Here is a 19672-nt window from a genome sequence, read left to right on the forward strand (position 1 = left end):
CGCGTTGCTCAATTTGGCCGTCCGTAACCAACATAACGTAACGTAATGCGATACGGAACACCTTGTGCGGAGGCCCTTATACATTTTCTGTCACTTCATACGCATCATGTGAATCAGAGGCCGGTATTCATAGTCCGATCTTATATTTGAGATCGTCTTAAGTTCGAGCTTGAAATGATACGCAGCTATTTGATTGGTTGAAAGAGGTTTTAAGTCAACCTCGGACCAGACTTAAGACGATCTTAAATATAAGATCGGACTATGAATACCAGCCAGAAAGTATCCATAGATAATTTAAGTTCTAAGCCTTAAGAAATTGACCAATCACGGGCAAGTATTCTCTTCATACTTGACTGTGATTGGTCAATCTCTTAAGGCTTAAATTACCTATTGCAGATCTGGCCTTTACTAGATTTTGTGATGTAACTCGGCGCTAATTGGCCGGATCTGAAAGTAGAAACTAATCATGGTCAATTACATCGATATATAGAATGGACTGCTGAAAAAAGGGGAAGGGGAGCCGCACGAATAGAGTGAGTGGTAGATAATATGAGTTCACGTTCCGTCTCTTTCTATAAAGCCTGATTGGTTGGTTCTATATGTCGATGTTTTTTACTAATCAAGCAGGCTTTATAGAAAGAGACGAAACTCATATTAAGGCTCTATAAATATGAGTATTCTCGTCCGCTATTTTTCTTCTAAAAATAACTAGCATGAAAGGTAAGGTATGTTTCGTTATACGTCAAACGTCAATAACCTTTAGTCCCGATCTACAATAGGTAATTTAAGCTCTAAGCCTTAAGAAATTGACCAATTACAGTCGAGTATTCTCTTCATACTTGACTGTGATTGGTCAATCTCCTAAGGCTTAAAGCTTAAATTGCCTATTGTAGACCCGGCCTTACAATCTCTCTCTCTTTGGGAGCTTTCCAATAACGATACAGAGCAACACAGAATATCATTCTATCTTTGTTGTTTACTGATATTGAAAGAAGATAGAATGATACCTGTGTCGTTGCTGGAAAGCTCCCTTTATCTTTCATGCTTTCAATTAGAAGAAAAATGGCGGACGAGAATACCTACTTTTCTAGAGTACGTTCCAAAACGTACTGTCCCAGGAAAATTTTACTCGATAGCCGTTTCGAAACTCTTTTAAACGTTTCCGATTGGTTAGAATCAGCCATCGAGTAAAATTTTCCTCGGTTACTTGCGTTTTGGAACGTACCCCTAGTGCTCTACTGAATGCGGTCATTCTTCTCTCTATCTATTACATGAATCGTGGTTAAACGACGGCAGCGCCACGAATACAAAAAGCCGGCACAAGTTGAGGAACGGTCTGAAAAAGCAACGAGCGTTCGAGAATCCGGTTGTAATTGAGGACTTTTCTTCGGCATTATGGGCGACATGGACGAAACATTCGTATCCGGACTCGTATACGATTACTTGAAGAAAAAGGACGCTTCGTTGGCGAAAGTTTTTCAGAAGAAGACAAATGCGGTAAGAACTGAGAATCCTCGACGACGATGTGCGTCATCGTCGCCGATTACCACGCGGTTCTTCATTGCCGCCATTCGTTGCACCACGTGGGCACACAGCCCGCCGAACGTGCTTTTTCCTCCCTTCGATTATTTCATCGTCCGCTATATCCTACGCTGTTGTCGATTTAACTGCTATAATCTCGAAAATATTCCGCGCGATTAATGATCGCAATTTTGATATCGGTAACCTTGCGGACGCGTTGAAATTGTAGTCAAGTTTTCCTAAAATCTTTTCTTTTTCTTATTCCAAACTTTAATTACTTTTGTTGTAATATCTTATATAAATAAAATCTATAGATTGAAAATTTTATTACTTGCATCATAAACTTGGAATGAAACAGGGAAAGATCTTTTGTTCACTTTTTTAATCTAACATAATTGCATATAAGAATGTAATATGAGAGCAGTCTAATAAGAAGATAAATTAATATGATATCAGCTTATTAAGAATCAAGATATTTAGTTGTAACAACATAAAAAGTAAATTATTTTATTGATTTTTAGCCTGGTCTATCGAGAGGATGTCCAACAATATTTGAAGTATTTAGGCATTTTCAAAAGAATTCCCCTAAGAAAGTCACTATAATTGGACCAAATAAGAAGAGTAGTACAGATTCAAGCTCAGAAAGCGAAGAAGAAACACCGAAAAATGTTGCACGAGTCAATGGCAAAGAATCAATAATTAAAACAGTATCGCTTAAAAAAGCAACAGCATCTTCTTCAGAAGACACTTCCAGTAAAGATGAAACGCCAGCTAAAAAAATATTAGACAAAGCAAAAGCAAAAATATCTTTTGTACAAGAAGAAGGAAGCTCGGATGAAAGTTCCGATGAGGAAGAAACATCGATAACGCAAGCAAAAACAAACAAAAAGCAATCTACCTCTTTTGTAAAAGCAGATTCAAAAGAGATTCAACATGACAAAAATAGGCAATCTAAAGGTAAACCAGTACAGCCATCAACACCTGCTCTTAAAAAACAAAGTGTCAAGAAACAAGAATCCTCTGATTCATCTAGTGATTCAGCGGAAGATGAAAAATCAACTGTTAAACAAACAGCCAAGGTGCCAACAGCGCAACTGCAAAAACAGAAACCGACATCGGTGTCGGTTACAAAACCAGAATCGTCATCGTCGAGTGAGGACAGCGAAGAGAAACCTGCGCCGAAAAAAACAGCTCTCAGTAAACTAGCGAAGCCAGCACTTGCTAAACAAGAATCTTCAAGTGATGATAGTAGCAGCGAAGAAGAACAGCCTGTTAAGAAACCAACATCAATTGCTGCTAAAAAGAAAGAATCTTCATCGAGCGAAGAGAGCAGCGAGGATGAAACTCAATCCACACCAAAAGCAGCTATTCCTCCAAAAGCGCAGCTGCAAAAGTCGGTTCTCACTCCTAATAAAACATCCACACCAAAAGCAGGTGTAACTCCAAAAACGCAGCCACAGAATGAACCGATAATGCACATAAGAAGGGTACCAAAAGAATCATCGAGTGAAGACAGTAGCGATGAAGAAGAGTCTGCGCCAAAAAAACCGACTCTCAGTAAACAAGCAGCGCCAACAAAGCGAGCAGTTACCAAAGACGAATCTTCGAGCGAAGATAGTAGCGACGAAGAGCCACCTGCTAAGAAATCAATTGCAGCTGTTACAAAAAAGAAATCTTCTTCAAGTGAAGAGAGCAGCGAAGATAAGATTCCCATCAAGAAACCAGCTCTTATTAAGCAGAATACCATTAACAAGGGTTCTATAAAGAAAAAAGAATCGTCAAGTGAAGATTCGGATGACGATTCCGATGATGATTCGGAAGAAAAGAAACCAGCAACAAAAATAATCCCGAAACAATCAGCCGTTAACACCAAAACAGCGAAGAAGCAGGAATCTTCCAGCGAAGATTCAGATGACTCAGAAGACGAAACGCCAACTGCAAAACCTACACCAGCAAAAGCTGCCATCAAAAACAAGTCGTCAAGCGATTCTGATTCAGATTCCAGCGAGGAGAAAGAAGAGGAAACAAAAGTTCAGATGGCAGCCAAAACACAGAAAAGAAAACATTCAAATGAGGATGAGGAAGAAACGCCTGCAAAATTCGCAAAAAATAATTATAACTTCGTGAAAGCTAACAGTAGTTTGAACGAAAGTAACAAGGTATGTTGTTATGTCTACGCAAAATACGATTTAAAGCATTCATTGGTTAAGCAAACTAAATTGAACAAAAAATGATCATAATCTGTATATTCTGGATTCTTGACAAGAATCGTTTGCTTATTGAATATATCGAAATATGCAGATTTATCATAGCATGTTCGATGAAATTGTACATTCTAAGTATTATAATGTATAGAGTACATATTACTTTGTCTATACAGCAATTAAGCATTTTTAAGTAAAAAAATCGCTCTCTTACCCCTTATAATTTTGTACTTAGAAAAAGACAAACGCCACATTTCAACGTGTAAGAAGCGACGAGGTCAAGTTGGATCCCAAATTGGCTAATAATTCCTTCGAAGCAAAGGTAAATGCTCGGAAACCGAGCACAGTCCGAGAGGCACAGGTCACTCGCCCCTTTTACGAAAGCTTGAGACCATGCTCGCGAGACTATGTTTCCGTGCATTCACCAAAGTTTATCGAAATATTACGATTTGTGGCTAATAAGAGCAAAAAAGAAAAGAGAATTGTATTTTATAATGATATATTTTTGCACAATATGGGCGAGATTGACCTGTTCCTCTTTTTTGTTTTAGGACGAGAAAGAAGACGATAATAGTTTTAGGAGATCTGATTCGGAACGAGGTGGATTCAGGGGTGGATTTAGGGGAGGTAGAGGTGGTAGAGGTGGTTTCCGGGGAGGGCGCGATGAGGGAGGTCGCGGTGGTTTTAGAGGCGGACGCGGCGGTTTTAGAGGAGATCGTGGCGGTTTTAGAGGAGAACGTGGCGGTTTTAGAGGCGATCGCGACGGTTTTAGAGGCGATCGCGACGGGGGTGATAAGGGTCGTTGGAGCAACAGTAGCGATAAGGATGGTGCTGGCGACAGGGGGGGCGGACGTTGGAACAACGGTAACGATAAGGATGGTGGTCGCGGCGGTTTTAGAGGAGGTCGTGGCGGTTTTAGAGGCGGCCGCGGCGGCGGTGGTTTTAGAGGCGGTTTCGAGGGTAGGAAGTCTTGGGGTGGAGACGATAAACCGAGGAGATCGTGGGGTGATAACGGAGATGGCGATAGGGGAGGTTTTAAAGGCGACAAAGGCGGTTTCGATAAGAAGAAATCCTTTGATATCAATACGCCTCCTCAGAATAAAAAAATCACTTTTGATGATTAACAATAAATACTATATACGATTGTATATAAAGGTAAGAGACAAATCGCAATTGCATTACTAGATATTAGAAGATATACTTTAATCTGCGAAGAAATTTGGAGTAAATGTATATATTTTAAATGTATGATATTTTTGTTTTCCTTGTTCAACAGAAAGGTGCGCGCGGGTCATGGGGAGAACGAGCTAATGAAGTATTGAAGTATACAAAGGGCAAGGTATTCCGGCATGAAAAACAAAAGAAGAAACGCGGTAGTTATCGCGGCGGGCGTATAGATACACATGTTAATTCCATTAAATTCGAGGATTAAACAATTAATACATCCACATTTCGTAATTCTTTTATTATCTCATATTTATTATTATATCTAGATCCGTAAGACGATAAAAAAAATACTCTGACTATCATATACATTTGTATCGAGGTATCGTTTAAGACAGCTGTTTTGCAAATTTTAGGAAAATTCTGAAATAATGATAAATTTGATTAAACATTCACAACTATTTTATGTATATGTTAAAATATAGATATAAGATATATTCTATACAGATTGTCCTAAAACCTAATATACACAATATATAATTAAATTTAGATTGAACTGATCAATTTAAATTGGCAATATTTACTACAATATGTATTTTATCAGTCCAAGAAAAAGTTTGTCTAGTTATATGTCTTTCTAGCAATTTTTAGTTTTTATTAATACGTCTTTAATGAATTTTCGATTCAAGAAACTTTAAGTAGTTAAGTTTCATTTTACTGTTTTATTACTGTGTGTGCAATCTATACAAAATAAAAAATTTAATATTTTCACAATCGCTGATATTCGTAAAAGATTTTTGTTCATCTCTGTAAATTATTTAAAAATCTAATTTTAATGACAAAAAATTGATTTGCATAAAACTAATAATACCGCGAGAATATATTTTTAAATATATGATAAGATAAATACTAAATTATATAAGCATTTTTTATCAAATGAAGCTTCTTTGTAAATATTTGGCGGCAATAGATTTTTACACAGATTTTAATATTTATTTTCTACACAGTAATGAATCAGAACATAATATTTAATCAGTATTATTTATTCGTCTTTTCATTCATACAAAAAATAAGATAATAACTATTAAAACGCGGATAGATTTATCAGATTTATGGTGTCTTTCTATCCTTTGAAATTTTAGCTTAAAATTTATGAACATAAAATGTAGTTTGCGATTTTACCAGAGATAGGAATCAATAAGTTTCAATATTGTTATTCAATGTGTTTTAATTGTTAGTGAAATTTAAAAAATTCTCTATGCAATAGGACACTATGCTATGATTTTTGTGCTAATTATATATATAATATATAAAATATATAAAAAAAATAATTTTAGCTTTAAGAAAAGAGGAATATCTTGTGTATCTTCTCTATATACGAGCGACATATATAAAAAATGAAGTTAATTTTATTTTTTTCGAGTATAAATATACTGAAGTCTTCATGTTATTTACATGTGCATTTATACTATATAGCTATTATATTATATTATTAGATATTAATATAGTAATGATAAAAATATCAAAGAAATATATTGGATTTTCTCATTATGTCTTGTGTTCTATATGGGATATAAAAAAAATTGCATTAAATTACCTTATCGCAATTTTTAAAATGGATTTAGAAATGGTAAATACATAATATCTAATCAGTTTTTATAAAAAGATCTTCCTCTTTCTCTCTCTTTTACGATTTTTTTCAATATAAAAGATTCTATACAGGATATTATTTAAGAAAACTTGAGAGTTTCTTTCATTTTTTTTTTATATCGGAAGATTTTATCAAATGAGGACTTCTCTCATCGTGTTAAGCGTTAGATATTTGTCTCTCAATGTTCACATTTTTTTTAATATTAAAAAATCAGCAAAATACTTAAATAATATCAATCAGTAAATTTCTCATTAATTGACAATTGATTGTTTAATTTTTTGAAACTTATAGGATTTTTTCCCTCAGTGTTTCTATAATTACGAAAGCAACTTCAATTATTCTATATTGCCCGATCTGCATGACCTCCCTGAGAAAAGGAGTCGCAGCGGAGGCTACCCTCTTTTACACCGGATCATCACCTTCCTCATCAGCAGGCGGAAAAAAGTTTAGAGACAGAATAGGGGCCAGTATCCCTAGCCAGAGAGAAAGAGAGATCCCCTCTTTCGCCCCGGCTCGCTGCTCAAGCACAGAGAGCGGTTACTTACGATTCTACAGTCAACCTCTGGACATCCACCTGTGAGGACGGAGGTGTTCGACCTCACTCGACACTCACATCCGGTGCAGTGACATGAACGGTGCTTGAGAGAAAGACAGAGAAAGAGATAGAACGAGAAACTCGTGTGCTCCAATTTTCATATTTTCTTTCGATATATTTTTTTTACATTTACCCGATATCTCTCGAGGACATTCCGGTCGATTTTAATGTAACGTGGAGGTCGCCGGACGGGCCGAGAAAGGACTTGTAATACAAGCTGAAACAAATGTTCCTCACGGTGAGTAAGATATTAAAATTTTTCTAAAAATTGTCATTCGAATACCATCGATTCTGCGCAATTTATTAAATTTCGTTCGTCTCGAGTTTACAATAGAGAAAAGTGGATCAGGATCTAAGTTTCCGTGTATAGATCGGCGGTCACAAACATCCCTCGCGATTGAAGTTTACGCGAAGTCAGACGTATTGAAACGCTTTAAGAGGATTAAAACGCGGTGCAAGGTTTGAGGCCGGGTGCTTTTAAAATTTATTATCCAAGACATAAAAATGCGTGACGTTTAGCTATGCAGCTGCAGGTTGCGAATTGTTCTCGAGGTATTCGAAATTACAATTCAATCGTGCTTTCCCAAAGAATACTGGTCGAAAATTCTTCTTGTCGATATAATCAGCAACAAGAAAAATTGCAAAATGAAGCTAAATTATATATTTTCTTCTATATTTCACTGATACTGGGTAAAATATTGATTTGCTAGATTAAATCAAGTCTACATTCTTTAATTCTTTTTTTAGACAAGAATTTGCTAATGTTAATTGTTAAAAGTGTATAGTTTAATGTCAAAAATACATTACATCTGATGCAATTTATTTTTCTACTTAACTTTTATAAAAAAAAGTTCTGTAAAATGAACAAGGAAATATGCGACTGCTCATTTGACATAACATCAGCAGCGAGATTAAGAACTAATTTCAATCTCACGCGCGAAACGACAGTTATAATAATTTATTCACGAAATGAATCACCGAAACACGTATACCGTTATCGAGTAAAAGGATAAGTAAACCTAAGTATCCTCGATAAAATCCGACTTACATACAAGAAGAAACGACGTTTTGGACGATTCAACGTTACCGTTAGATTTCTTGAAGCGTATGGACCATCTGTTTCTCAAAGCAGATGAAAGCGTAAATTCATTCCTTAAACTTCTCATTAATTGCAGAAAAAAATAGTTGTAAAATAAATATAAATCAAAGTTATTGGAAATTGATAAAAAAATAGGTATAAATTGAATATTTCTTAACAAATTAATAACAATTAATTGTAATAAATTTTGCGAAGATATCGAAAATATATTTTATTAATTATAATTATATATAAATATATTTTAATAATTATAATTATCATGCCTTACTGTAAAAAAGAGAAATTATACGAAAAATTGTCACAAAGAACTACATACATCAAGTTCTTTCTGACAAAATTACACAAAGAATAAAGGAAAAAAAATTTCAAGCTTCAGCTATTCTATTTTTTTTTTCACAATAATTGTTAAAATTGTTTTATACTTGCAATGCAGAGGATATTTTATAAGTTATTGATTTGCATCAAGATGACATAGAAAAAAAAGATATATAATCTATTTATAAAATACATTTCCGAAAAAAATAAATTCTATAATGTTAAGTCATAAATAGTGACATAAGGAAGGAAAGCAGAAGGCAGCTTTAATTTAATCAGTAATAATATCAGTAATAAATATTCTTATGTCTAGTCGAGAGAGGATTACAGAAGGACGTGAGAAATCTTTGCTTGAAATAATCTCAGCGTCCCCATCCGAAATCGCCGGCAGCGTGAAGCCGGCGGAGATGTTCCGATCGCGGGTTCTCAAGTTCAGATGATTCCCACGTGCACGTCACTCCACTTCCTTTTGATCATTTTACTCAGGCATATTTCGATCAAGTTTTTGTCTTATAAATTGAACATTATTTAATTCAAAAAATCCACAAATATAATTCGTGCAATTGTTGATATTGCCTTAACTGCTTTGAAATATAAGGATTGTATGAAATTTTCGCAAGTTTATCTAACGCGAATGTGTTTGCGCAAGAAAATAGATTATTAATTAATATCGTGAAAGAGAGAATAAACGTGTATAAAAGAGCTTCAATTATTGGATGTTCCAAGAATTACATTAAAGAATGCAATCTTGCAATAGCAAGTATCAATTCATTGACATCCCGACTGATGACCATAACTGAAATTTCTTTCCCATTAACCATGGATTCTTTTGGAATCTCCAACCAGTGTATCGTTAATTCGAACTAGATACGTGAAGCGCGTATATTCGACTCGTCTCACCCGTGATTCTCGTGCGAAAATCCACGGCGGAGCAGGAGACCGTAAAAAGACGCATCGCGGATCCGAGAATCGCGCCGGCCGGCGTGAGAACGCTTTTAATTAACCGCAAGGTCGCAACGGTGGAGTAAGTAACGTTATACAGCGGGACGTATCGGAACGGAAGATGAGAGATCGCGAGATCGAATTAGCTCTCTCTTTCTTTCTCTCTTTTGTACGATCGATCCTTTCCCGACCTGCAAAATGAACCCACGCTCCGGGAAGCGCCGACGAGACTTTGATTAATCGTAACATTAATCGAGCGCTGATCGAGCGCCTTTTTCGCGTCCGCAAAAAGAAACACGGATCGGAGTTTGTTATTTTTGCTCTCAGGACGAGGATAATGTCAAAAGCGATGGAACGGAAAGAGTAATCGGGATCCGGGAGAGGTTCCAGAGTCGTTCCGTATAACGAGAGAGTAATCATCCTCCGATTGTTGCGCGCGGATTCATTCACGTATCGGCAATTATTATCTTTCTTTCGACTTGACTTTAAGCGCGTCAACACATACATCTTAAGCATCTTTTTTGAGCACGCGGTTGTAACGGTCCATCGATCTGCGCGTACCAATTTTCTCTCGATATCGTTAATGGAACTCAATCCGAGGAGTTTGTAAGCTATACGATTACGCGGATATACATGATTGAGGAGAGAGATTGAGGAGAATCAAGGATTTGCCGAGGTAACAGACGAATGCGTGAACGCTCTCGATGGTCACGGCCATTGACCAACCTTGGACGGTATACGCTAATGATTTCCTTGCTCTCTCTCTGTGGCTTGTTATTGAAGTGCGCCCGTCAAATGTCAGTCAATCTCTATGAGAGCCAGAAAATTATTTTCGCGAGATTTTTATCGATTTAGGAATGTTTAATTATAACAACATCGATAGTACGGAAAAAATCTGATAATTCTACTTAATTTTTTATTTAAAATATTATATTTTTATATGTACATAATAAAAATATAATATTATAAATAATATGAAAATATAACATATAATATGAATATAAATATATAGTATATATTATATAAAAATATAATAAATATAATATTGTATAATAAAAGTATACAGTTCTTTCGTTAAGATTTATTAAGTAATCTAGAAAAAAATCAAGTTTTAGAACTATAAAAAACTTTATCGTTTTTTTAAGCTAATAAAAATATGGGAAAGTTTTTAAATTTCTTTGATTTAAATTTTTTTTCACTCAAAGGTCATTATAAAATATTACTTAGAGAGAGATTTTGATTAGAAATTAGAATATTTTCAAGTTAAAAACTGGTCGATCTGAAATTCATAAAAGTATTAGTAGACTTTCATAAAATAGGCCTACTTTCATCATGATATTTTAAAATGTGGTTCAAACATCATTATGATTTTTTTAAGATTTCTAAAAATTCTTTTCTCTAAAGAAGAGCAGATCTGTGAGATTGACGGTTAATGCCTTTAATTCATGTCAGAATTAATTGCGTCTCGCCAGATTCGTATCAACGTTGAAAAGTAATCCTCGCTTATTATTCCGTGTAAGTAACACGGCCACCATAAAAATCGCAATCAAAATGCGCGATCGACAAGCTTCTTTCCGATCGCTTTCACTCGTCGTAATAGCAAGCACATAAGCGCGTCTAACGGATTTCCATGTGGTTCTCCAGCAACCTAGAAACCTCGAACTACATATGGTTCATTATGCAATCGCAATTAATTATTATTCTTAATCCACATTCTCTCGTCTCGTCGTTTATTCTCCTTCTTTATCTTTTCTTCTCCGTCTCTCTCTTTCTTTCTCTCTCTCTCTCTCTCTATCTCTCTCTCCCTCGCAAACCTTGCGATTTTCACGTGCGAAGCGTCGCGAAAGGAAAAAGAATACTGGTCAACGCGATTTTTTTTCACGGTGAACTTCACCTGCGAAACGGAAATCCTTTCGATGCGAATTCCGAGAGGGAAATGATGGCGAGCCCCTCAACCGGTGATTTTCTGATGCGAACCGACAATCATCCGTTACATCAAATTACTTATCGCTAAGCGTACGTGTGGTGTTTGTACCGTAAACAGGATTAATTAGAACGATATATGTATCGCAATAATTGAGAAAATATGATTGACTGCAAACGGGAATCAACTATATCCGCTCCTTCGTAAAGTCCTAGTTTTTTGCCGAAAGTATACGCGAAGATATATAAAATCTTATACAATTCCCTCTCTGAAGAAATCTAATCGCTTCGTAATTACTTTCAAATGACGTCTTAGAAAAATAAGTAAACAATAGATTGGTTAAAATATTTTTAATTTTTATTACCTTTTAAAGAATTTAAAGAAAACCTAAAATAACTTTATACTCTTCTTCCGACAGCTCAACTTTATTAGTTATGCTTATTATATATATAATATATCAATAGCTATTATCATGAGGAGTATAAATGATTTTTCGTATAAGAATATTTATATGTTGATCATATATAAATTTTCTAAGAGTTTCGGAAGAATACCTGTCAAAAGTAATGACTCATTGTTTCACGAAATTGCTTCGATTCGGGAAGCCATTGCGGGAAGAAGTTGTAGAATTTTCTCCCAGGTTGTAAAGTATGCTCACACCTGCGTGTGTCATTTACTTTTGCTCTTGACCTCTTGCGAACTCGGGTTCTAAGATCCCTCGTGCGTTCTTCGCGCGTCACTCTACCTACGTATGCTGACGCAGCATTAGTTCGCATCATCAAAGCTATCAATCTTTATTAACAAAAAGGTAATGCCTTGCCGGTAAGATCTCGCTCGCGGCGCTTCTCTTGGTGCGATCACTTTATTTAATGCAGCCGTTATGTTACGTTTGCGATTTACTGTTCTGCAAGTGAGATATTGGAATATCTATACATGAGATCTAGCAGAGAATATCCACGCTATCACTTTTAAGTGTAATCTAATTGGACAGTACAAGATAATAAATTAATCATCTGTCAGCTTTTGAAACATTATGTTTCAAGCTAAAACTTAGATACACGTATAATTAGTTTTATTATGCACTTAAATTATGGGATAATTATAATTGATGATGATTTTTCTCTCAAATTTTCAAAGTAGGGATAGATACAAAAATTCTTTAAAAATATTACGTCAAAGAATACGTCGTGAAACATACTCAATTATTTGTATGGTTGTTATTTCATTTAAAACTTTTAAAAACAATTTTAAACGTGTGTTTTCTAAAATGTATTTTCTGTTTGATTTCAGATGTCCAGGAGGTATCTCGGTCTGATACTTATTATTACGGCGTTTACGCATGCATACGATGCTAAGAAATGCGAGGGCAATGGCCTGGATCTAAAATATGTTTGGGGCGATGCACTCACCGATCCGAATGACTGTATAGGACCAAATAATATGCAATATCCTTCGTAAGTAACAAGTTTTATCCCTTTAACTAGAGCGAATTTGTAGCAAGTCTAACAAAGAATGTTAAATTTTTGATAATTTACACTTATATATTTAATCAATCTGTCACCAATTGCTATTTATCAGCTGTTATCAACATAATTTCAAATATAAATCAAACTGAAAACTATTACTACTGAAAATACATATTTAACGTTATAAATATTGATCATTTTGTGATTTTTCGAGATCTTGGACTTTATTTTAAGAATCAGGTTATCATATTCTCGAATAGCAATCGATTGGGAGCGTAAGACGAGAGAAAAAGATGTAATGGCTCTCTAGAGAGTGTGCAACGGATGGTATATGTACCGTTCTTGCAGAACCGTGATATCGAGGAGCTTCAAGAATCTCTGGACGGGCAGTAGTCGAACCGCGCGATCGCATCAGCCACGGACGATTGATCCCGAACGGACAAGGCAGACGCTTTTGTATAACTATAAAGTGGCCCGCGGAGACTACTCCATCGCCGGAAACTCCAGGAACGGTGAGCCCGTGTTTAAACGTAACGTGTGTTTCGCGTATCTGAACACGCAGAGTTTCCTGCCGCTTCCAAACTGCGCGAAACATTAATCTTGTTTCATTGACCCCCTATATTATGACACATTTGCGCCCGAGAATTGCGATATTTTTATTTAAATAAACGCCGCTATAGAGAATTATAATCCATTAAAAGTTGCTCGTAAACTCGTTAATCTGTCTCATCTGTTAATCGGTTTACGTTTTAATATTTGAATTGAACGAAAGTATAATTGTATATATTGTAAAATCGATTATGCTTCTCTTATTATTTGTATGTAAACAAATAAATTAGCCAGTTAAAGTATCAGTTCATTAAAATATCAGTTAAATATAAATTATTAGTTTCCACTTTTAATGATATTAAATATTATTGGAGCATGAAAATTGTTATTCACAAAGGCAAAAAGCCTGCAAATTATCGATTATCGCAATGACTTTGATGAATGACTAATCAAAATATAAAGAATAGCACAAATTAATAAAAATAATAATTCTATTTCTTTTTTTAATTTTGAAAAAAGCAATATATGCTATCAATATTTTTAAAACTTTCAAAATTGAAAGTTTAATGAACGCAATTTATAGATAACATTCAAGAATACAAAATTAGGACAATAACAGCACCTGAATTATTATACATGTGTAAACAGAATTTAGATAAGTAAATATTACATCTTTTACAATTTTATCGAAAACATTGTGTTCAAATCAAAACAGATAAATTTTCAATTGAGATAGGATCTTGAGATTCTATCGCGAAACTTTCTCAATCAGATGCAGAATCGCCGCGAATGCAAATTATTCGGGAGACGCGCGCGTATACCTGCTTGCAATATCTGCGTAAAACAACACAATTCTCACGGCAGGTCTCGAAAAAGTTCACGATGTTTGACGTTTGAGGCCTTCATGAAAATTAGAACGGCCAGTCGTGTAGAGGTAGGTATCACCGGCATGTATGACCGTTTACGATCGTGGTGCCCTGCAGCCTTGAGTTATGCAGCTGTCCTTATGACACGAAAACCCGCTTCCAATCGCTTCGTATTCCCCGACCGATCGTCGTCGGGGTTTCTGCAAAATTTGCACAGCCAAAGAGACGATCCGCGATTAGTTTTCCGATCCAAGGTATCCAGGATAGCTTATCCTCTCGATAATTGAGTCGGAGTTGGTGGTGCACCGACTCCGGGACCGGGTAATAAGGCACCGTGTTATCCGGCCAATACAGTTATCGTTGTGTTCATAACGGGACCCGCCGACGACTTACTCGTCGTTTCGAGCATACATTCCTCGGGATATATCCCCGACCAAGACCGCTGATTCCGAGAGCGAATCTCGCTCCAACGTCAATTGTTAATCGACAATAACTCGGAAATGTTAATCATTCGATTATTCATTGTCGCAAAAAAAATTAATATAATATTGTCATGTAATCAACCATTACAAATTTATATATTTATATATTTTAATATTTAAAAATTAAAAATATATATGCGCGTGTCATACAGAAAAAAATCTTTTTGATTTTCTCTATAAAAATTTTATAAAGAAAAGTTATATTAATGAGAAGCAAATTTTTTTACTCTTTGTAATTTCATCTTTGTTTTCCCGAAACAATAGCGAATTTAAACTTGAACAATAATAATTTTCGCACATTATGGAAACAAATTGGCAACTAAGGCTTCTGAGTATTCGTCGCGAAACACTCTGAGTTGACGGTTGCGACATAAAAATAAAAACGCGGTAAGAATCAGATTTATCATATAAGTGAAGTAATTTAGTAAAGCAGTCAATTAGTGAAACTAAATGAATATTGTCAAGCATTAAGTGTGAAACACACACAGAGAAAAAGCACACATGTATGACCTCAGAATTTATTATTAGATTAGAGTTTAGACAAATAAGGACAGCCACACACAAATAGATTGTTTAATATTCTTTCTCTTTCGAGATATTTACCTGGAGCGATTAAAATACATACATACATATATAAATACATATATTTAAAAAATGATTATTTTGTTTAAAAAAATACACATTTATATATAAGTTATACATAGGTTAAAATCACCTAACACAATTCAACGCACATGCAATTGATCTATTTGATACTTACTTTTAATCCTTTTTTGAGAAATTTGTGACATAAATTTCAAGTTAACTTGCAATTGCAAATGTTACACGTTAAATTTTGCTACACAATGACATACAATCAGTTCTGTATTTATAAAACAGTCGAATAATTATATAAAATTGCATATATTAAAAAAAATAATTTTAAAACATTTTGAAACAACTAATTGCTTTTATATCAATAAACTATCTGCAAATAATGCATTTTTTATGTTTGTGCAATTAATAATATATTGTATAACACGTAATATATTGTATAACACGTTAAAAATTCCTGCTTGCTTGCATTTCATTATTATTCATTTTATACTAGTGCTATGATGTATAACATGTTTATAAAACCCATAAGATGTTCCAAAAACTAATTTAGTAAGAAATATATTGTGTAAAAAAACATTTTCCACGCTTTTCAACAGTTATCAAATCATGTGTTTTCTCGCTTACTTTGATACTCATTTTAAAGCTATTTATTAACTGTTAAGAGAAAAACTTAGTTTTCGGAATATTTTACAAGTTTTCTAAAAAAAACGATCTGTACTGTTATTTTTTTTAAATATTTTTTTTATTTGAAAATGACATGTAAGAAATTTCAACGTGTCATTTCTCGCTTCTGATGTCACGATTTCAATACGGCTGCGGTGACTACTCAGGAGACGAGAGCCTTATTAGATTATTAGAAAGATACTTTTTAAATCATAATTCCATGGGGATTTGCACATCCAATCCCGTACTATTACGGGACCATCTCAATATGCAATATGCCGTATTAACGTTCTAGTGCTGTCAATAAACCACAATAACGTTATACACCAAGCATATTTGCTTATAAAGTATAGCATGTAAGGAATATGATAAGCAGCGTCAAGTATCATAATGTATGTTATATTATAATCGCGCATTATACGAGGCAAAAAAGTTATATAGCGAAGTAATCGTCACTGGGTTTTCAGGCCGTGCGGTTTCCGCGAAGGAAAGTTGCGGTTCACCCGCCAGACTCTGCAAAACGAGGTACAACACCACGGCGCCTATGTACGGTATCAGCCTTACTAGTGGACAACCGGTAACGATCGTTCAGAAATTTCCTGATCTTCTCCAACAGGTTGTCTTTGAAGTTTGCGAGTGAGTATATATAACCGATTGTGAGATTTTTTGAGACTGGACTTTTGTAATCAATGTCTATTGTTTTATTCTGAAATTAGTCTAAAACAGATATTTCATAATTTATTTAAATTTCTGAGCAGACAGCTCACTTTATGACAAGTTTTTTCATTTTTTCAAAAGGGGTATTTTCGTAGATTTGCCTGGAAATTTTGACAAGGCAAAAATTGAAAATCGCGAATTTATTTGTAAAACATCCGACTATTTTGAGACACTCTATATAGGCGCCTTGTTAGGTATACATCACGTTTTCTGCAATTAATTTATGTAGATGAGATTCATTTGTGGTCGATATTTATCGACGCGATATATTGTACGAAATTTTAAACAGTGATTTATAAGAAAGCAGCGGGACATCGGACCAGATTGAAATTCACCTGGGCCGTCTGCTCGCTGAATTAATTCGAATGTGGCACAGTAGGCTGAACTGGTTTACGACTGTGTGTTCGTGATCGACATACGCCTACTTTTAAAGCCTTTTTTACGCGAAATTTCTTCCGAGAGTTGATTCAAATGTAGCTATACTAGTATAAAACATGTAAGATATATATTGAATCAATAATGCAATTAAAGACCCATTCACAATTTTTAACAGAATACAACAAATATTTCGGACTCTTTATCGTCCATTGAAATACACACATTTAAAGAGGAATAATGATATATATTAAATATGAGAAAAAATAATTTGAAAAGATCTCCCTTTTTCGTTCGATAATAAAATTTATTATATACAAAGTTACGTCAGCGATGCTTATGTATTCGAGTGGAATCATAGCTCGAGTAAACGTAACTCTAAACACAGCTCCTCCGGTCCGGTGAATGAACCCAGAATCTTTCATCGGTCGTTGTTTCAGATCGAAGGAATGCGACGTGGTTCACGGTGAGTGCACGCAGACCTATGTGCCGTACCTGTTTCTGGTGATTCCTCTGGGTCCAGTGACCTTGACCGGCCAGGATTACGTGCTGGTAGAGAGTGGTTGCGTTTGTAAGCCGAGGAATACGGCGAGCTCGTCCACCGATACGCTACCGGCTGTACCGAGCTTTTAATCTTCGTCAAACGTCACAAGTGTCACAAGCATCTCGGACTGTCTCTCCGCCGAAACGAGGGGATTCCTTGTAAACAACTCGCGTAACCCATTCTTATCAGAATGGTATAGAGCGATTTCGAGCGCCAAGATCCTCGAATAGCTCGGCAATCTCATCGATGCTCATGCGACGCTAGATTTATTTCTCGAGGGAAATCTGATAAATGTGTTCGCTGCACGAAATTAATTCCGTCTCGGACCAAATAAATCTGTCTCCTTTTTCTACGAAAAGACGCCGCTCTTCGTGGCTATAAAGTGATCTATTTCGTTTGATCGATTATAATGGATTTTGTATTATAATATTTCTCTTTCTAAATTTCTACAAGCTGTTTTTTCAGTATATTATATTATATTTTTTCAATCTTAAAGATTAGTAGAAATGCATAATTTCAGAAATGGAAGTCAAATGTTTCATACGGATTCAAAACGAAATTATGAAATAAAAAGTCTGGCTAATAATGAATTTATTATAGAACGAAATTAATACAATGAAGATTTCTTGAAAGAAGTAGTTCTAGTGAATGAACTCTTCGTCATAGTGTCTCTGTATTGTATTTGTGACATTGCATTTCACGCACAATTCATGAGACCTGGACGAACTACTTACAATGTGTGACAAGATAATCTATCATCTGACAATGGCAAACTATGGAAAATAAGACTGCCGCAGTTGATGGATTTCATCGATGATAAATTTCTACGAATTTATATAACATTTTTTCAAGACTTTCGAGTACTTTTCTGGGCTAATTCGACGAATATGTCGAATTCAGTCTATTCGTTAAATACTCGAACCGTATTTATTCTTCACATATGTTATTTTTCTTAAATTATTACATGTATTTTATATGTTTGCCTTACCTTTTTATGTAAATATTTTCTTGCTATAAAAATATAAAATAGAGCGACGAATAATATCGTAAAAAAATGTTATATTAGATGTTTCATATATGTTTAAAATAGATAAAATTATCATTAATATTTTTAATTATTAATGTTTTTTATATAAATTAAATAAATATATAAATTAAATCTCTTTTGGAACAATTTTAAAGAAATTTTCTGAAAAAAAAGTATTTAATTTGAAATTAAATGTATGAATTTGTTTATATAAAGAAGAGATAAACCTCTTGCTCATTCAAATTAAGTATTCCAAAGCAAGGATAGAATCTATAACTTGCATATCCACTTTAGGTTTCACATTTAAAATAAATCTCACAGATGATAAAAAATATCCTACTCTTGCTACTCGCTCGACTGTGATAATCTATCGATACTCCGACAGAAAACACAACAATACATATTCTATCTGTACAATATCGATTCATAGTACAAAACCTTCCTGTCCACTAGAAGTGCAAATACGGTTTGAGCCACCATCCTCCCTGCTCTCGTCCTCTTCTCTTTCTCATGCCAAAAACCTTGGGAGGACATTTATTTCGCCGGCAAATGAAAAAGTAAATCGGGACAGTGGACGACCGCGTGGAGTTTCGCGGAATCCGGTCTCGGAATTCGATCGAGTTCAGACTCACCGCCTCCCCGAGCCGGTTTCGAGCAGGTGCAAATAGCACGTTTAAGAACTTGGGTATTCGTCTGGTGATAGGAGGTGTGTCATCCACGGCTCCCTTAAGTGCTATTAAAGTCGTCATAAAGTTATATCACGCGTGCTATTATATCGCAATAAGATGAACGCGTTTTGTAGGATCGCTCGAGGATAGCGTATCTCACTTGTAGGATCGTCTCGTTTGACCAGATTTTTCGTGCCGTTCGAGGATGAAACCCGGACGCAACTTGCTATAAGTCGCACGAAAAAAAGCGGCATAACAGCGGCGAGACCTAATTCTCGTGAAGCACGTGATGCTCCCTCGACG

General features: G+C 35.1%; 2 protein-coding genes across 4 annotated transcripts; both read left to right on the top strand.

Moving 5' to 3' along the window:
• The first annotated feature begins 1297 nt into the window (after positions 1-1297).
• Positions 1298-5175, top strand: LOC105253916 (nucleolar and coiled-body phosphoprotein 1). 2 transcript variants are annotated; one of them, XM_011262277.3, is made up of 4 exons: positions 1298-1497; positions 2043-3680; positions 3961-4047; positions 5002-5175. In XM_011262277.3, exons 1-4 carry the CDS (start codon positions 1396-1398, stop codon positions 5155-5157), a joined length of 1983 nt encoding a protein of 660 aa, XP_011260579.1. In that variant the 5' UTR covers positions 1298-1395; the 3' UTR covers positions 5158-5175. The 2 variants fall into 2 exon arrangements, with proteins under 2 accessions (XP_011260579.1, XP_011260578.1); XM_011262276.3 differs by lacking the exon at positions 3961-4047 and adding an exon at positions 4277-4880 and having other exon boundaries at positions 1301-1497; positions 5002-5123.
• Positions 5176-7033: 1858 nt separating this feature from the next.
• On the top strand, positions 7034-18705 carry LOC105253915. 2 transcript variants are annotated; one of them, XM_011262275.3, is made up of 5 exons: positions 7034-7373; positions 12706-12869; positions 13230-13393; positions 16506-16674; positions 17571-18705. In XM_011262275.3, exons 1-5 carry the CDS (start codon positions 7362-7364, stop codon positions 17761-17763), a joined length of 702 nt encoding a protein of 233 aa, XP_011260577.1. In that variant the 5' UTR covers positions 7034-7361; the 3' UTR covers positions 17764-18705. The 2 variants fall into 2 exon arrangements, with proteins under 2 accessions (XP_011260577.1, XP_011260576.1); XM_011262274.3 differs by lacking the exon at positions 7034-7373 and adding an exon at positions 12282-12325.
• Positions 18706-19672: the final 967 nt, after the last annotated feature.

The sequence above is a fragment of the Camponotus floridanus genome, unplaced genomic scaffold, assembly GCF_003227725.1.
Source record: "Camponotus floridanus strain SB8 unplaced genomic scaffold, Cflo_v7.5 scaffold21, whole genome shotgun sequence".
Lineage (NCBI taxonomy): Eukaryota > Metazoa > Arthropoda > Insecta > Hymenoptera > Formicidae > Camponotus > Camponotus floridanus.

What these genes read in the sequence shown, in the direction of transcription:
- LOC105253916 (XM_011262276.3), top strand. Translation starts at nt 1,396, where the DNA reads ATGGGCGACATGGACGAAACATTCGTATCCGGACTCGTATACGATTAC. An exon ending in TTCAGAAGAAGACAAATGCG is followed by an intron (nt 1,498 to 2,042) that starts GTAAGAACTGAG and finishes ATTGATTTTTAG; the next exon opens with CCTGGTCTATCGAGAGGATG. An exon ending in GTTTGAACGAAAGTAACAAG is followed by an intron (nt 3,681 to 4,276) that starts GTATGTTGTTAT and finishes TTTTTGTTTTAG; the next exon opens with GACGAGAAAGAAGACGATAA.
- LOC105253915 (XM_011262274.3), top strand. Translation starts at nt 12,296, where the DNA reads ATGTTACGTTTGCGATTTACTGTTCTGCAA. An exon ending in TGCGATTTACTGTTCTGCAA is followed by an intron (nt 12,326 to 12,705) that starts GTGAGATATTGG and finishes GTTTGATTTCAG; the next exon opens with ATGTCCAGGAGGTATCTCGG. An exon ending in CGCCGGAAACTCCAGGAACG is followed by an intron (nt 13,394 to 16,505) that starts GTGAGCCCGTGT and finishes CTGGGTTTTCAG; the next exon opens with GCCGTGCGGTTTCCGCGAAG.